Source organism: Copadichromis virginalis, linkage group LG10 (assembly GCF_057382275.1).
Source record: "Copadichromis virginalis isolate Kocher_CV1m ecotype Utaka linkage group LG10, C_Virginalis_male_GT1.1, whole genome shotgun sequence".
In the NCBI taxonomy this organism is placed as follows: domain Eukaryota; kingdom Metazoa; phylum Chordata; class Actinopteri; order Cichliformes; family Cichlidae; genus Copadichromis; species Copadichromis virginalis.
Genome location: NC_140627.1, coordinates 31,072,854 through 31,091,269, shown reverse-complemented (window position 1 = coordinate 31,091,269; position 18,416 = coordinate 31,072,854). Strand labels below are relative to the sequence as shown.

Here is an 18,416-nt window from a genome sequence, read left to right as displayed (position 1 = left end):
AATTAAGGTTAAAAATGAAATAACTGTACAACACAATTTAGAATGAAGGGTAAATTTAACTGGGAAAGAATAAGATAAAATATATAAATTAAAGTTGAAAATAAAATAACTGTACAACAAAATACACAATACACAATATAGAACTATATAAGAATGTATGAAGAAATATAAATAAATATAAAAAAAAAAAAAAAAAAATATAAATATATATATATATATATATATATATATATATATATATATATATATATATATATATATACACACCGTAATTGTCAGGCTATAAGCCGCTACTTTTTGCACCAGCTTTGAACCCTGCGGCTTTTAGTCAGGTGCGGCTTTTCTATGGATTGTCCGTGATTTTTGTCATATCGTAAGACGATTTGTTTTGTGTGTTCCGCTGTTGTACGGCACTACGTTGCCTGGCGGAAGGATCGGGGTTCAAGAGTGGTATGTTAGTCACATGTCCGTCCGCCAGGCAACGTAGTGCCGTACGAAGTAGCGCGAAAAACAAACTTCAAAGTAGCGGTACGCGTTCAGCGGGAGTTGTGGATGATGAGCGGCGATAAACTTGCAAGTTATGCCCAAAAAGCAAGTTATGCCCAACTCCACCGGTGGATTCTGACAGCGTGGAAAAGTGTGAAAACATCCACGATCACCAACGGATTTTGAAGGGCTGGACTGCTGCATGATGGAGAGGAGGACACTGCCACGGCCCTTCTGAGGGTGTTCGACTCTGACACTGACAATGAGGATTTCTTTGGTTTTGAAAGTGACAACGAAGGAGAGAAGCGGAGAGTGGATGATGAAGCCATCCTGAGCCTGTTTGTATCCGACATTGGAGAAGAGGACTTTGGTGTTTTTAGTGCGCAGGAAGAAGAGAAAGATGGTGAATGACTGACTTTTCTTCTTGTTAAAGCCGTGTCACTGCACCTGAGCCTAAAAGGTAGTCCGAATCTATTTTTCTGGTGTGCTGTAGGTTACTGTTATGTACTACATGTGCAAATATGTACCCATAACTTGTTTTTCAAAATATTAATAAAAGGGGTGTCTCCAAACAGCCATCTCTTTCCTGACAATTCCCTTTGTGCATATTCTCTTACATATGATAAGTCAACATTGAAACACCTGCGGCTTTTAGTCAGGTGCGGCTAATGTATGTACAAAACAGGATTTTCCCCTGATTTTAGCTTGTGCGGCTAATATTTAGGTGCGCTTTGTAGTCCGGGAAATACGGTATATACACAATAACAGCAGCTGTACAAGTGTAAAAGTGTCCAAAAATCTATTAAATACGATTTTAAAAAATTGAATAAAATATACCAAAAAGTGGGAAATTTGCTGGGCCAAAAAATTAGACAACAGCTCTCACTCTTCATTGCCTCATTACAACAACCATCATGTTTGTTTTAATGTTTCAAGCACATCTGCTCTTCATCAGATAATGAATGTTGTTGGTCATGTGAGCTCATCACGTGAAGATGTCCATCCAGAGCCCATATATTACATAGTTGCTAGATAAATAACATCTCAAAGTCATGTGTGGGTGGTGCATTACACACTGTTAACTGTCTGAAATATTATTGAATCTCTGAATAAGTAAATAAATAAATTCATCCAAAAAAGAAAAATGTAACACTTGGGGGGAAAAGCACTAAAAAATAAATGAAAAATGAAATAAAAAATGAAGGTTGTATCATTGTATACAGACAGCCAGAAGCTGAACCAGCCAGATATAAAAATACAAGGGATCATAAAAAAAACTAAAATAACATCAATTTATTGATTGAGACCTTTAGGAGCCAAAGTGTAAATCCAGAAGTGTTCTTATTGTTAGAGTAAAGTGTTCTCTCCTTGGGAGATGTACATGCTCAGTGCCAGCATAACTCAAGCAAGCCACAGTGTGATTCATACGCTTGGTGATTAGCAGCTGAACTTTCCTGATCATGCTTTCTTGTAGCACTCGATGTTTATGCCAGCCCACACAGACATTTAAGCATACATATCACATTTTGAAATCCAGGATATGAGTTAGAATGAGTAAAGAATACTCATTCTATGGGCTTGGACTGCATATGGTTTCCATGTAATGTGATCATGTGACCAGCAGCATTTGATCTAAGGTGCCTCTACTCTGTGTATTGCTGTCTGAAGGGCAGGTCTGTTTGTTATAACTACCCGAGGTGTGTGAGCTAAAATGGTAAATGTGCTTATCAGAAAAGTGTTTGATATCATTCAAATGAGAAGTAGGGTCATTTTCTGACTCCTGTGGGATCTAACCTGCTGTAGTCAGAGGAGTGGCTCCCTTACTGACGACTAGAAAAACCGCAGGTTTACGACATTTTTACATCTGTACGCTGCTTCGATTATGCGCACACAACTAATGACAACACAATGACACATGTAAAATAAGTGAGCGTTATAATTCATCCATTAGATTTCAGCCAGTCACAAAGCAATAAATCTAAGCTAGATGGAGCTGAGAGATATGAGGCGATGGTTACTGATTTATACTGAAACCTTTTAACCTTTTTTCCTGTAAAAGTAAATGGTAGAAAAATAAATTAATATTTTGTAAAAAATTATCAATCATTTTATTTGTTCCTAAAAACATGTTTTTTACCAATGGTAAAAGATAAATCATGGTAAAAATGGTCAGGATTGATACGTTTCAGTTTGTAACACAGGAGCAAATTTTCATTTTGTACACACACACACACACACACACACACACACACACACACACACACACACACCAGTTGTTTAAACAGCCCACCGACCCCTCATAACCTGCAGTCTGTGGACAGGAGGGTGAGTAGGCTTTGCTTGGCTGTAAAAGGTCTAAAGCCACAAAGCTTGGAAACGACTTTTCTGCACCATCTGTTGTCATAACCTGCTCGCCATCGTGTGTGCCTCCTTCTGTCCCTCTCAGACCGAATCGCCCAGAACAGGAAGACTATCGTATGCCCGATGATTGATGTCATCGACCACGACAGCTTTGGCTATGAAACACAGGCGGGCGACGCCATGCGAGGGGCGTTTGACTGGGAAATGTATTACAAGCGGATCCCGATCCCCACAGAGCTGCAGAAGGACGACCCCAGTGAACCCTTTGAGTGAGTGACTCTGATACTTGGTTAGGGATTTTTTTTTTTTTTTTTATACCCATTATCTGATTGTGCCATGACTAAATGCATGCATCTGTTCCATGGGTGACCCCAGTGGGACTTAAAGCTTTTCAACTGGGTTTGTCTGAGCTGTGCACCTCTGAATGATTTACACCACACCGTGTTTATTCACTGAAGGTCTTTGTTGGCACTGCTATGCTCATACACGCGTTTACACCTGAGTGTTGCATAGGATGGATACTAAAGCACTCGACTACTGCCCCATTAAGCTGCAAAACATGAAAATGAATTCCATTTCCAAAGTGGATAAATGCCAAAATCCCAGTCTTACATTCCAGAGTGTACAGAGAAATGGAAGCTTTCTCGGATTTCAATGAACGAGTGTGGCGGTGAAGTGAAGCTGCCAGCTCGCTGTCTTAAATGTTGTCTCTGATTTTTAATGCCAGTACAATATCTATATCAAAAGCTATGTCATTATAAAAGACTGATTATGTTGCAGCACTGAACTATGACTTACTTGGTTTTTCTTGTCAGGTAGGGTTTATGAGTGGGAAAAGAGCGACATTCAGCTATTTTTATATTATTTTGCTACTTCAGTTAGGGCAGAGCTCTTCAAGGAATTACTTAACCTTTACTTTTAGCTGCTATTGTATTAGCTTTTATGCAGCAATAGCTTAAAAACAGATCTATGTAGATCTGTGAGTTCTAGAGTTAAAACAATTTAGAGATCGGTGGATATTTAGGTCATTTCACAGTCACCTCATGTTTTATACAGCATGACAATTCCAAAAAATGCAGTTTGTCAAATGGCCTCAAACTAAGTCAAACTCTAGCTAATAAGACGAAACTTTATAAAAATGAAATGGGAAGTGATTCATTTATTTATTTTTCTAACTCAGCCATATAGAGATATTGAGAGACGGGTGCCTTCGCTGGGTTGCAGCTCAGCTTATTCAAGTCATTAGGTCCACTTCCAACAAACACAGTTGGAAGTGGACCTTCCAACTGCGTTTGTGCTATTTGGAGCATTTGTAATGCAGTTGTCTGGCAAATCATGTGGCCCACTGTGTGGTTAATTGTACTAAAAACCCACTGAAAATGTCTATGCTTCAGGTTTGGTGAGTGAAATTCTACCCAATTATTTGTACCTGCAGTAATTAGCAGGTATTGGTGTCTGTGTTGGACCCATGTGGTGCCTGGGTGCTCTTTGCACTAATTGACATTGCTAGCTTAGATGATAACTGGCACTCGACTAGGGCTGGGCCATATCATACTGTTCACGGTAATACCGGTATAATGTTGGGCAAAGATAAGAAAATGAAATATCGCGATAGAATATGGGTAAAACGCGCAGGCGCAGTGCCTTTGTTTTCATACGCACATGGCGGAAAAAGCATGGCGGCGATGGAGAATGAGAAGGGCGAAAGTGGATCGTTGAATGAAACGGATGAACCAGAATTGGTTTGTAAAAATGCTCCAACTTCAGTGGTGTGGAACTGGTTTAGCTTTCGTCCGTCAGATACACAACAAAGCACTATTTTTGGTAGAGCATGCTAGCGGGCCGTTGTTGTTACCGTATTTTTTTTGGAAAATACGGCGCACTTAAAATCAATCCTTTAATTTTTCTGAAAATCGACAGTGCCCCTTATAATCCCGTGTGCCTTATGTATGACTTCTGGTTGTGTTTACTGACCTCGAAACGATTTTATGTACACGGCGCTCAAAAATCTGTCAAATGTTTCAGTACGACTTTGCTGAGCTACGAAGCCGCACCGCGGCGTAATTGTCGGAGCATTACAGCTGTCATAGGCAGGCGCCTCGCGGAGTGATACGTACTGTGCTTCAACATAATGTTACCGTATTGTGTGTGTATAACCTCTTTTTAAGTTTTGTGCATATTACACATGGTTATGCTGAGGATATGTCGGCCAGTTTCCACTGGAAACGCCTTTTGGTTAAACTGTCAGCAAGGAATTTGCATTTGCACTGTTACATTTTTATATAACTTTAATGCACATAAAAAAAAAACAGCTGCTTGTTTAAGTGAAAATACATTGATGTTTTTTGTTTTGTTTTTGTTTTTTGCACCAATAAAGTTGAGGAGTTGTAAAGTATTTTGTCTAGTGTGAATTATGTCGTCAGTTATATCGTTATCGCAAATTTTCAAATGTGTATCGTGATAAATATTTTTGGTCATATCGCCCTGCTCTACACTCGACCCTCTCCCTTAAAAGCAGGATCCTAAAAAAAACAAACAAAAAACATATTGGTGATGACCACGATGCTGAAAGTGAACATCACAACCCAATGAGTGACATCATTGTGACTACAGTTGTCCCTCATATGGAGTTTTTTTTAAATTGTTTATGTTGACGTTTCAAGCTGTTGGTTGGACAGAATGAGCTGAGACATTTTTGTGTGTGTGTTGTTATTTTTTTGATAATTTGTGAGTCTCTTGTTTAAATGATTGGCTGCACATGTAGTTAACCATTTGAGTGTTGTCTATAAAGTTTCTTTTAAACAAAGATCAGTCACAGATTAATGTGTTTACAGTGTCATTGGATATTATTGGAATGTTTTGACCTTACAATATAAAGTGCCTTGAGGCCACTTTTGTTGAATTGATTCCCCGGCAACACTGCCTCTCTGCAAAGAAGCCTAATAGGTTTTTGCCATACTTTCTTCCCCTTTCTGTACCTTTTAAGTAATGGACGCTGAAATAAATAAATAAATAACCAAATAACTGCATGGGATGCCAAACACTCCATTTGTGAGCTTTGAGGGATTAGTTAGACATTTGTCTATGTTTGGATGCCAGAGAATATTTGACTATCCTGGGGAAATGCTGTAGGCATGATCAGGCGGTGATGCAGGAGGATAAGAAACTAAAGAAGAAATGAGCTGCAGAACAATCAGAATCAATCCTCATTTCGTGAATTAGTCTGCTCTTCTTACCCAATGAAATGACCTTCATCAGTGCAAATCCAATTTGAGTCGCAAAGATTTTCATTTTCACTCTGACATTGCAGCAGTGGAGAACGAGGCATGGTGGGCTGGCAAAATCCATCTCGGAGGTGTGCGTGCGTGTGTGTTTGAGGGTAATGGAGTATGATTTTTATCTCCGTCCTCATGCCTCTGTCACTGTCCCTGTCCCTTTTGTTAATGCCATCAACACTCCCTTCATTTGTCCCCCCCCCCCCCCCCCCCCCCCCCGCTCTCTGTCTCTCTCTCTCTCTCTCTGCTTCTTTAAGTTTCATTTAGCAGTTAGCTCAGGCTAACAAGGTCAGTAGACTGAAATGGAGAATATCAACTTGAGCATTTGTAGTTTAATCTCAGTTGTTTGTTAGAAAGACCTGGACCATGCTGTCCTTTACCTCAAATACACCCAGAGATTCTGTTCCTTTGTAGGAATTGATACTTTGTCTGAGAAGATGGTCTAAAACGAGCAAACTTACCATTCATCAGTTGCAGTTAAAACAATAAATAAAAGTACAAAACTAACAGGACAATAAATATAATTTTCACAGGTCTGACAAATGCTGTTAACAACTTTGCCAAAATCAAATGTAACTTAAAGGTTATGAAATCATGATTTAATTTAAACATAATTGTTGTGGTATCATCAATCTGATTTACTCTGACAGCAGTCAAATGGGTACAGAGATTTTATATTCTGGCAAATGTACATGTTGAGCCCAGTACTTTACTTATGGTATTGCATTTTCTTGCTGCTTCTGGCCTGTTAAGGTCACTTTAGTCGATGCCGGTCAATATTAATTCAGTAGAGCTGCTCTGTGGCGGAGGGCTGAAGTCTGTACTGTGCAAATCCAATTTGCCATTTCCATTTCTATTGTGATTTTCTTTTATTGAAAAGAAATAAAGTTTAATGTTGACATGCGTAGGAAGGTAATTACAGGCATTCAGAGTGGTGGAATTTCCGTTCTCGTCTTTAAACACTACAGCAGTGTTTCGCAAACCCGGCTGGACAAATTTGTGGCCACCATCACACCGGTCGATGTTCAGCTTGCACTTCACAGTGTGGGTGAACAGGTAATCAAAAAGAGTCTGTATGGGGTCCTGGTACTAGCAGATGGTCTGCAGACTTTCACTGTGTGTGTGTTTGTGTCTGTTCAATATAAAGTAATGACATTTTTAAAGTAAATAGACTGTGCTGTCTGCACATGAGACTGGGACCCACGCTCTGGACAGATTGTTTTTAGTGTGCTACAACACTGAATTACGTTGACAAGGCGAAGACGGACCCACATTACAAAAGCAAAGAGGATCTTCAGTAGTGCTGGCTATCCACTTCATCCATCTTAAAAGGTTGACCGAGTCAGGTAAAGCATGAGATACTTAAAGACCTTTCAGGTAGTGATTGATCTGGAAATGGATCAGAATATATTTTTGTTTATTTTGTGGTTATTATCAAGAGATTGGGGTATTTTTGTCCCCCCTTTCTTGTACTTTATCCTCACTATAGAAGAACCATGTTATGGAGAGACACATTGACCCAAAAATAATGACGTTAACTGTGGTTCTGCACAGTTGCTACTCCTCTAAAAACCACAGTACTAAGAGCAGTGATGGGATTAACGGTGTTGCTTTTTTTCAGTAAGGAGTAATCTAAAGAATTACTATTCCTGTTGTTACAACGCCGTTACCGTTACTAACAAGAAAATGCGGTGCGGTCGCGTTACTATTTTTCAACAAACAGACGGTTGAAGCTGTGTTCAGCTTACTGCAGTTTATATCAGTTGCACGGAAGTAGCTGTAAGTAATCTGGGCGCTACAGCTTTAAGCAGCTGCGCGCGCTCCCGTGGGCGGCAATCACTGTCTGGTAGACGATCACTTTTTGGCACAACACCTGGGGCTAAAGGGGCAAAACAATCGCATGAGTGCTGCTGTTTGTCTGAGGAAGAATAAAGTAGTCGTGGTAAGCCAATCACATGACCACTTTAAGATGACAAAGCAACAAGGTGAGAGAGAGAGAGAGATAAAGACAGCAGAAAAAGAGAGAGAGCAAGTTTTGAGATGTGAGAGATTTGTGATGTTCAGCGTGTTTGGAGTGTGTAGTTACTGTGATGTCTTGTAGTGTTGTGGATAGTTTTGTGTTGCATCAGAACAATGAGGTGACTGCTGTCTGCAGGTAGAAACAGGAGTGATACACCTGCTGCTGTCAGACCTGCAGGTATCAGGCTGTGATGTTCTCCTTTATAGTGGACAAATTATTTTTTTGAAGTGGCACAAATAATTTGTGTGGCATCTTATTGAATGCAGAACAGCTGATTGTTCTGTAAATGGTTTGAAATGGTTATAAAAAAAAAGGTCAAAGGTAAATGGCTGCAAATAACTTTGTTGTTTGCAAAACTTGTGCATAGGATTTTGAAATTGACAATTTATATTTGCATTTAAAGTTATGAAATATGATCCATTAAACATGTTTGTGGTTGTCACAGTAAAAAATATAACTTTTTCTACTCGGATTTTATGTTTTTTGTGTGATTTCTAGATCAATTGTGTTAATACAGTTTGTCAAAATGAAAACATAACTGTAAATTCAGACACGTGAGGTTGTGCTGAAAAGAATGATACCAAACAAGGGAAAGTAAATAGTTTTTAAAGGTGAAATGTAGAGGGAAAATCATAAGTAGTCAAAAATGGCCAATTATACCCTGGACCCCAGATATATATATATATATGTATGTATGTATGTGTGTGTGTGTGTGTGTGTGTGTATATATATATATATATATATATATATATATATATATATATATATATATATATATATATATATATATATATATATATATTTTTTTTTTTTTTAAGTAACGCAAACGTTACTTTTCAAGTAATTAATTACTTTTAGAATCTTGTAAATCAGTTACTAACTCAGTTACTTTTCTTGAAGAAGTAACTAGTAACTATAATTAATTACCGTAATTGTCGGGCTATAAGCCGCTACTTTTTGCACAAGCTTTGAACCCTGCGGCTTTTAGTCAGGTGCGGCTTTTCTATGGATTGTCCATGATTTTTGTCATATCGTAAGACGACTTGTTTTGTTTGTTCCGCTGTTGTACGGCACTACGTTGCCTGGCGGAAGGGCATGTGATCAGACACACAGTATCGGGTTCAAGAGAGGTATGTTGGTCACATGTCCATCCGCCAGCCAACATAGTGCCGTACAAGTAGCGCGATAAACTTGCAAAAAGCAAGTTATGCTCAACTCCACCGGTGGATTCTGACAGCGTGGAAAAGTGTGAAAACATCCACGATCACCAACGGATTTCGAAGGGCTGGACTGCTGCATGATGGAGAGGAGGACACCGCCACGGCCCTTCAGAGGGTGTTCGACTCTGACACTGACAACGAGGATTTCTTTGGTTTTGAAAGTGACAACGAAGGAAAGAAGCTGAGAGTGGATGACGAAGCCACCCTGAGCCTGTTCATATCCAACACTGGAGAAGAGGACTTTGGTGGTTTTAGTGGGCAGGAAGATGATGGTGAATGACTGACTTTTCTTCTTGTTAAAGCTGTGTCACTGCAACTGAGCCTAAAAGGTAGTCTGAATCTATTTTTCTGGTGTGCTGTAGGTTATTGTTATGTACTACATTTGTTACTCATTCATGAAGCACAGTACATGTTTCGTACTTGTAATTACTGCTACTTGTACATATACCTGAAAAGTTATGCAAATATGTACCCATAACTTGATTTTCAAAATATTAATAAAAGGGGTGTCTCCAAACAGCCATCTCTTTCCTGACAATTCGCTTTGTGCATATTCTCTTATAGAGCAGGGCGATATGGCCAAAAATATTTATCACGATATATATTTGAAAATTTGCGATAACGATATAACCAACGATATAATTGATGCGAGACAAAATACAACTCCACAACATTACTAGCGCAAAAAAACAATCTTCCATTTATTTTCACTTAAACAAGAAGCTGGTTTTTATGTACATTAAAGCTTTATAAAAATGAAACAGTGCAAATGCAAATTCCTTGCTGAAAGTTTAACCAAAAGGCATTTCCAGTAGAAATGGGCTGACACATCCTGAAGCATAACCATGTATAATATCCACTGAAGTTAAAAAGAGGTGCTTTGCAACATTAAACTGCAGTGTGCAGTACGTATTTTTCGGACCATAAGGTGCACAGGATTATAAGGCACATTAAGCGAAACAAAGCAGTCAGATAAATCAAACTTTATTAAACTCATTCTTCTTGCTTCCTCCACTTCTGTACCATTGATTCATTAATGTTGAATTCTCTGGCAGCTGCTCTATTCCCATGTTGTTGCAGTATATTAATGACTAACCTCGTATTGTGGATGGATTATCTCAGTTGTTCTCCTGACTGAAGTTTGGTCCGTTTACAGCATCCTGCCATGCGATTGCATTTGTCTCTAACTATCAGGAACTTTAACGTTAACTTTTATAAGTGGAAAAGTGTTAGTGTTCGTCCTCCAGCTTCACTGTTTATGTTATGCTAACATAGCTGTGTCGCTAGCGATCACGTAGCACATCATTATATACCAGCTAGCCCAACTTCAGTAACCCTACAAACGTCACTGCTGTTTAGTTTCCTGTCTTCATTTATGTTGGAAGTGATAGCAGAGCTGTACGTTTGATTTTTTTCAGAAATCTCTCAGTCAGAACATGCAATATCATGCTTAGGTAACTAGCGAAACTAGCGAGCTAACTTCCGCTAGCTTCCTGCTAACTTCTAACTCCGTTAAATGTAATAACTTTTGTTTTCATGGATGCCTGGAAGTTAAACTTTATAGTTACACCTGGTAAAGCAGCAATGCTGATCGTTTTATTAAAGATGAAAGAATTTATACAGTTTTTAACTCTAAGTGATGCTGCAGTGTTGTTTGACCTGAAGCATACGGAGTTTAGGACCCAGATTACTCCCAGATTTAAGAGCATCTTAGTCCGACAAATATGACAATAACAACGGCCGCTTGCATGTTCTGCAAAAAAATGTGCTTTGTTGTGTATCTGACGGACAAACACCAAACCAGTTCCACATCACGGAAGTTGCACCATTTTTACAAACCAATTCTGGTTCATCTGTTTCACTCAACAATCGGCCATGTGCGTATGAAAACAAAGGCACTGCGCATGCGCGTTTTACTCCCATTCTATCGCGATATTTCATTTTCCTATCGTTGCCTAACATTATACCGGTATTACCGTGAACGGTATAATATGGCCCAGCCCTATTCTCTTACATATGATAAGTCAACATTGAAACACCTGCGGCTTTTAGTCAGGTGCGGCTAATGTATGTACAAAACAGGATTTTCCCCTGATTTTAGCTTGTGCGGCTAATATTCAGGTGCGCTTTGTAGTCCAGGAAATACGGTACTTTTTCAAAGTAACTTGCCCAACACTGCCAAATAGTCAAGGCACCTAACTGTAAACCCACAATTGTTAATCCCATGTTTCAATGAATGAGATGTTTAGTTTGGCTTTAGAGATACAGATAACTTTGACACAGGTGGTGCTGAATAGAGGAACTAATTCGGGAACGCCAAAGTCAGAGTCATAAATTCATAAATTCATTTCAGCCACTGGTGTTGGGGGTCTTGTCAAAGCTGATGGAAATGTGAATACTCCATGTAATACCATTTGGAGACCAACCAGTAACTGTCACTGACTTCATTTTTCAGCCCTCAGCCATGATGGGCTGCTAGAGTATTGTGTTGACTTTAAAGCTCATAAGAACTGAAAAAGTCCTGTTTGCCCAATATACTGTGTTACTGAAGTGATTTATGTTTCAGTTAATCACTGCATGCATTTTTCATTTCTCTAGCAAAATATAAAGAAATGAGGGGCATCTCAAGACTTTTGCACAGTACTGTGTATACGAAACGCTGATTAAATTATATGCCTGAATAAAATGAATTAAATATGTCCTCCCAAAACGGTTTTTTTTTCCTTCCACAAACAGATTTTTTTTTCTGCACAGCGGCAAAACAAAGTAGTTGCTAAGCAACTCAGGAGCAGCAGTGTGAGTAGTGACTGAGTCAACTCATTATCATTTTAAATTAAGTGTTTTGCAGCAACAGGGTTTTTTCTGGCTTTGAGTAGTGGCTCCCTGTTTGAAAGAGAATGGAATTCATTGTTTTCAAGAGGTCTTTGTGAATGTTCACGTGTGTGTTCAGGCATTTGTGAGAAACAAACACGACAAATGACCACGAAATGATGAATTAGAGGTTCCACAGAATCTGACAGATACGGAAGCTGAATTCAGTTTTATAATACAGGTATTAATTGGACATTCATGCATAGAATAATATGTCAGATGTATTCAAAATTGCGTATAGAATTAAGTGAAATGCCCTGTTTTTCTTTGGTGTGCAGTATATCTGATGATGCTAACCAAATGTGGATTTTGTTTTCAATTTAATTTTATATGAATCAAAGATTTAGCAATGTATAATAATATCCTACAGTCCAAAAACAGCTTTTTGATCTCATAGACAAAGACAATGAACTGTCAAGTCAGTCCACCATGACATTGGACAAAATCTAAACAAATCAAGCCATTAAAACTCAATTCCAAACATTAGAGGCTGTACAGGTGCAGTCATTAATACCATACACTAGGGCTGGGCAATATGACCCAAAATTCATATATCGATATTTTTTAAAAAACCTCTATATATCGCCCAGTCCTACCATACACTACAAATTATAACTGACTGAAGTCAATGACCAGTTCTTGAGGGGGAGGCTGCAATTGAAACAATCAAAAGCTGCTGATCCATTGACCTAGTCAAGCTAATTGATACGAATGGAATAGATGAGACTATCTTGAATGGGACATGGTTTGTTTCCATCACCTGAAGCATTTTAAAGCATCTGCACCTGAGATGATGTCGCCTGGCCTGGCGTACAGTGGAGTGCAACTGGCTCCCAGGCAAAATCAATAATTGTTTTATTATGTTTTATGCTTGTTATCAGTATAGTTGAACATACATGTGGTTGTTACCCTGCCAGATTAAACTTTAACTTGTGGTTAAGCGATCTTCATATTGACTAGCTTGCGAGATGTCAGTGCTGTCATTCCCAAAAGCCGCTGGGTTTCCTTCCACGCAACTCTGGGAAGAGTGTTTGTGTTTTCTCCCTCCGGTGAACAAGAGCTAACAATCACCACCCCATAAATCAGTGCCCACGCAGTGTCTACGCTCTCTTTGCTAAACTCACACAGTCTGCTGACCATACCCACCATCAGCACTCACACACAGACATGCAGCACTGTTTCTCTGTGCCCCTGCAGCTACTGTTGTTCACCCTTTGTCCTGTGATGAAAGTCTGTCTGGTGCATTTCACTCTGCGCTATTCCAGGGAAGCAGATTGTGTGTGCGCGTGTGCGTGCGCGGCAGCTTTGTTTGCTTCACTTTGTTTCCTCCAGCATACAGCAGTCACCAGTTATGGACAATGAACTGCACAAGCACAGTTATCTGGTCAGACAGGTCAAGTATGCCTGTGTGAAAGAATTATTCAAACTGTTGCAGAAAGCCGCGCTTTATCAGAACAAACGTAGGCAGGGGAAAACAAGAGCAGCGACCTCAGCTCGTGTTTTTATGGCCTTTACGACGCTTAATGTGTGATTTAGGCTCAGTCTCGTTTCCATTTTAGTTTTTATCACTACGATCACAAAGCTGGTTGTTAAGGAGCAGTTACGCATTACGGTTTATATTCACCGTTACCACCATAATACATACTTGGACTAACGGTAAAAAAATGGAAAAGTGCTGCTGGTAAGAGGCAGATTAACTTCCATGTGAAATTTCTTTGATTTAATGATTAATTTAAGGGGAAAAAAGCCAAAGTTGGCAAGCGATCTCTCTGAACACTGATGGGACCTGAGATTATGGTCCAAGCCCATCATATCATCCATGCTAACCGCTCTAGACTCATAATTCACTAACAATAGTATCCACCTTGGTTGCAACAAAGACAAACGTGGTGTTTCAACATGAGAATGATTGGAAAATTAATTCTGTAGTCCTCAAATTTATTTTCCTTTTATACCCTTTGCTATTAATTCCCATACTGCTACAATTTAGATTAAAATAAAAATAAAGCTCTGAAATTCTGAGCACTAGTGTATCACTAGATAATAACTCTGGGCACAAATGCCTTGTAATGTTTCAGGAAATAGAAGGAAACGAGGCTTTTCTTGGATTTATAAGGCTCTCTGTGAGGTTATGTTCTCATCTGTCTTGCATTATTTCATAGTTCAATACAGAATATTCCCCGTGGATAAAACTTTTCTTTCTCTGCCCGCCTGCTCCTCCCGTTTTCCTCTTGTTGTTGTCGGTGTCCTGATGAGAAGCTGTTCGATATTTTACGTTCAGTTTTGCTGCAGGGAGAAGCTCCCACTGCACTCTGAGCTGAGGACTATTATGTTGTTTGGCACTGCTGAGCTTGTCATCCCAGTCAGTATTCTCACTGGTTCAGATGGGTTAATTGGTTTTGTGCTGTGAAGAGTGTCACTGGGTTGCCACACACACGTGGGGATGTGAAAAACACAGCTCTGGAGTGGGATAGAGCCGGAATTCTCTAACACACTTTTCTGTTTATTTAATCCTGTGTGCATTTAGCAAGTCACGGGATGTTCAAACCTGGCACTTTATGTGTGTGGCTAGCCTGGAAGATTTGAAGTCATTTTAATACTTCCTGTTGTATTCCAATATATGCTCAACTGTGCCTTTGTGTCTTTTAGGTCTCCAGTGATGGCAGGTGGACTGTTTGCTGTCGACAGGAAGTGGTTCTGGGAGCTCGGGGGATACGACACCGGTCTAGAGATTTGGGGAGGGGAGCAGTACGAGATATCCTTCAAGGTAAAAAAAAAAAACAAAACAAAAAAAAAACAATTTAAAAAGAGAGAAGAGTGCACACAAGTGCAGTGTAGCGTCGAAAATAATCAATAAAATCACTTTGACGTCCGTGAAGAAAGCGGACTTGATTCCCAAGACGTGTTGGTCCTGGTTTAATGTTTGGATTCAGGCATTTCAGTTTGGTACTGAATATACTAAACCCAGGGTTATGAACCGTGTGTGTGTGTGTGTGTGTGTGTGTGTGTGTGTGTGTGTGTGTGTGTGTGTGTGTGTAAGCAGAAAATGACAGCACTGAAACCTCAGTCATGCTTGTCACTGACTCATGATCTTGTAAAAATTGCTTTTTTCCTATTATTTAAAAATTTGTATCCAAAAGTCACATGACTAATAAGTCATAATAAAACTGTATAGAAGTGATGACATCATTCTTGGCAAAGAAATTCATTTGAAATTGAGATTACAGTGTTGAATCATTCTCTAGTATTTTGGTGCAAAATCTCCCTTATGCATTCAGCTGGGTTGAGATTTAGAGACCATGAAGGTCAAATTGCATAATTCACATCATTTCATAAACCTCAAGCCATCCAGTGAGCCCTGGTGCCCTCGGATTACCTGTGTCCTGTTTCGTCATAGGATAAAGATGATCACGCTTCTAAGAGGACCCAAAATGCTTGCTGTCAGAGCGCCTCAGAACTTTTATGGTTTTCTTGTGGAATTCCTTTGACCTGCCAGTTTTTAACAGACAAGTCAAATCATCCATTAGCAGGAAGCAGTGGTGATTCAGGAGACTGGGGTCAGTAAGAAAACAACAGTTAGACTGTATGTTGTCTAGCTTTTTGCACATCCTCTAGCACTGAGAGTGGGCAGAGGAAGTGGTAGGAAAGTATAGTCATCTGCAGTGACTCAGTGTTGCTGTCAAAGATTAAAGCCGAATAAGCCCAAAATCACCAACAAGTATATGAAATACTGTTTACTGATTCAAGGGTAGCCTGTGACACACTGGAAAAAAGAGGCTGTCAGGAGAGAATACGTGTTCATGGAGATATTGTCAAATTTGATGAAAATCAGAGAGCAGAGTGTTCAGAGGAAATGGGAACAGTAATGGCAAGGTGCAACAAAAGGAGAGGGTGGGGGGGATAATATCAGAATCAACAGGAAAGACCACGTCATTGTCACTAAATTGAGAATTGGTTACAGTCACTTCAAGAGATGTCAATGTCAGGAAAAGAGACGAAGGAGAGAGCTTGTGAAGAGAAAAGAGGCGAGAACAGGTTAGAATGCATTAGAAAGCAACTGGACTAAATAAAGACTGCAATAGAAATGGGCAGACCTGGATGAGAAGAAGATAGTTGCACAACTTAAATTGCTGTAAAGCTATTAAGAAAAGAGGTCTTGTTGCTAAGTGCAGGAGTAAATGAAACATTTTTCATTTTTCCTGAACCACCTCCTTCTTAATAAGCGCTTACTGATTTTAATGCTCATATGCTCAGCATTACTATATTTTGACATTAAACAGCTTTTAAAGAATTTTGGTCCCATGTGCTTCCCTCTCTTTGGTTTTCCCCGTATCTCTTTAACTAAGCAGCTAAAAGACTTGTAAAGCAAATGGTGCTTCCCTCATTGTGGTTTCAACTCATGAGCCAAATATAATCTGTTGCATCTACGACTCTCCACATTAATCATACTCAGAAGTCCCTATTAGATTATGTTTTTGTCTGGTACTTCACCATGAATTATTCTACAACACAGCCATAACTGCTTGCGACTTGGCCAGTATGTTAAGAAGTGGTCTCCCCCTCCTCTCTGCGTGCACCGGACAGACAAAACGGCCCGTCACAATAATTGAATTCTGGTTTGAATGAGTAAGGACTTTTGTCGTCTCACTCAATTAGACACAAAGGCCACTGCTGTGTAGTTTGATGAAATTGGACATATGCTCCTGTGTGATAGTACTGCGATTGTTCCTTAGAGTGAAATTTCCAGCACAGAGGCATTGTTGTTTATACAAATTGAACACCTAAATCTAATTTTCCATCAAAACAGTTTTACTTGTGACTGCCTCTTCATATTAACATAATGCCATTTTGCTATTGATACGGAATAAGAGAAATTTTAACGTATGCCTTGCATGAAATGTTGCCTATGTGAAAAGTTTTACTTTCACATAGGCAACATTTATGACCAAAGGGAAAAAAAAATATATTTTTTACATCATTATATACATAGATTTACAAATTTATTAGAGCATCTGTCATAAAAACAAGGGAACACTATTAGTTAGTATACTATACAGAAATATTTCAAACATGTTTAAGACTAAAATTGTTACTATTTATTATATAAAACCAACTGAGTTCATATTCTTATAACTAAACTTGAGCCAGCATACTGGATGTCTCTGAGAAGTTGGAAATTAATCAAGCGTAATCTACTAAAACTGATTTTTAGATGAGTAAATAACTAATCTGGTCAAATTCATGGATAACAACAATTTTGAGCTTTTGCAAACTGCTGGATTAGTAAAGAGCAATATTGTTAGTTTAGGACAACCGTGGCATACATTTTAGATGGTGGTAATAATTTTGTAAACCAGCGGTCCCCAACCTTTTTTGTGGCACGGACCGGTTTATGTCCGACAATATTTTCATGGACCGGCCTTTAAGGTGTCGCGGATAAATACAACAAAATAAAACTAGTACCGGTACCGAAAAAAAGAAGATTTATTCATAACACACGTGAAAAGACCCAGGAAAACAGAGCTAACGATAAAAACGATAACAAAATAACGCTGAAAACCGATAAAAACCCTGAAAATTATACATTTCACACCTGAGCCTCAACTCTCGCGGCCCGGTACCAAATGACTCACGGACCGGTACCGGTCCAAGGCCCAGGGGTTGGGGACCGCTGTTGTAAACGCAAAAACTCCTTGACAAATGCCAAAAAAAAAAAAAAAAAATAGTCAAAGCATCCATCCATCCATCCATTCGCTTCCGCTTTTCCTTTTCAGGGTCGCGGGGGGGCGCTGGAGCCTATCCCAGCTGTCATAGGGCGAGAGGCGGGGTACACCCTGGACAGGTCGCCAGTCTGTCGCAGGGCTAACACACAGGGACAGACAACCATTCGCACTCACATTCACTCGCACATTCACACAATGGCAATTTGGATTTTCCAATTAACCTATCCCCTCAAGCTGCATGTCTTTGGACGGTGGGAGGAAGCCGGAGTACCCGGAGGGAACCCACGCAAACACGGGGAGAACATGAAACTCCACACAGAAAGACCCCGGCCTGATGTTGGAATTGAACTCAGGACCTTCTTGCTGTGCGGCAACAGTGCTAACCACCGTGCCACCGTGCTGCCCTGCCCTGTAGTCAAAGCATGCATTGATTTATCTCTAAGACTTTAATTCTGTTGGT

General features: G+C 39.5%; 1 protein-coding gene across 1 annotated transcript in view; it reads left to right on the top strand.

Moving 5' to 3' along the window:
* Positions 1 to 18,416, top strand: part of LOC146700796 (polypeptide N-acetylgalactosaminyltransferase 10-like) — a 128,907-nt gene that overhangs the window by 85,270 nt on the left and 25,221 nt on the right. Inside the window, exons 6-7 of the mRNA XM_085471045.1 lie at positions 2,933 to 3,116; positions 14,883 to 15,000. Of these exons, the coding sequence (XP_085327171.1) occupies positions 2,933 to 3,116; positions 14,883 to 15,000 (302 nt within the window). The remainder of the gene's footprint in view (positions 1 to 2,932; positions 3,117 to 14,882; positions 15,001 to 18,416) is intronic.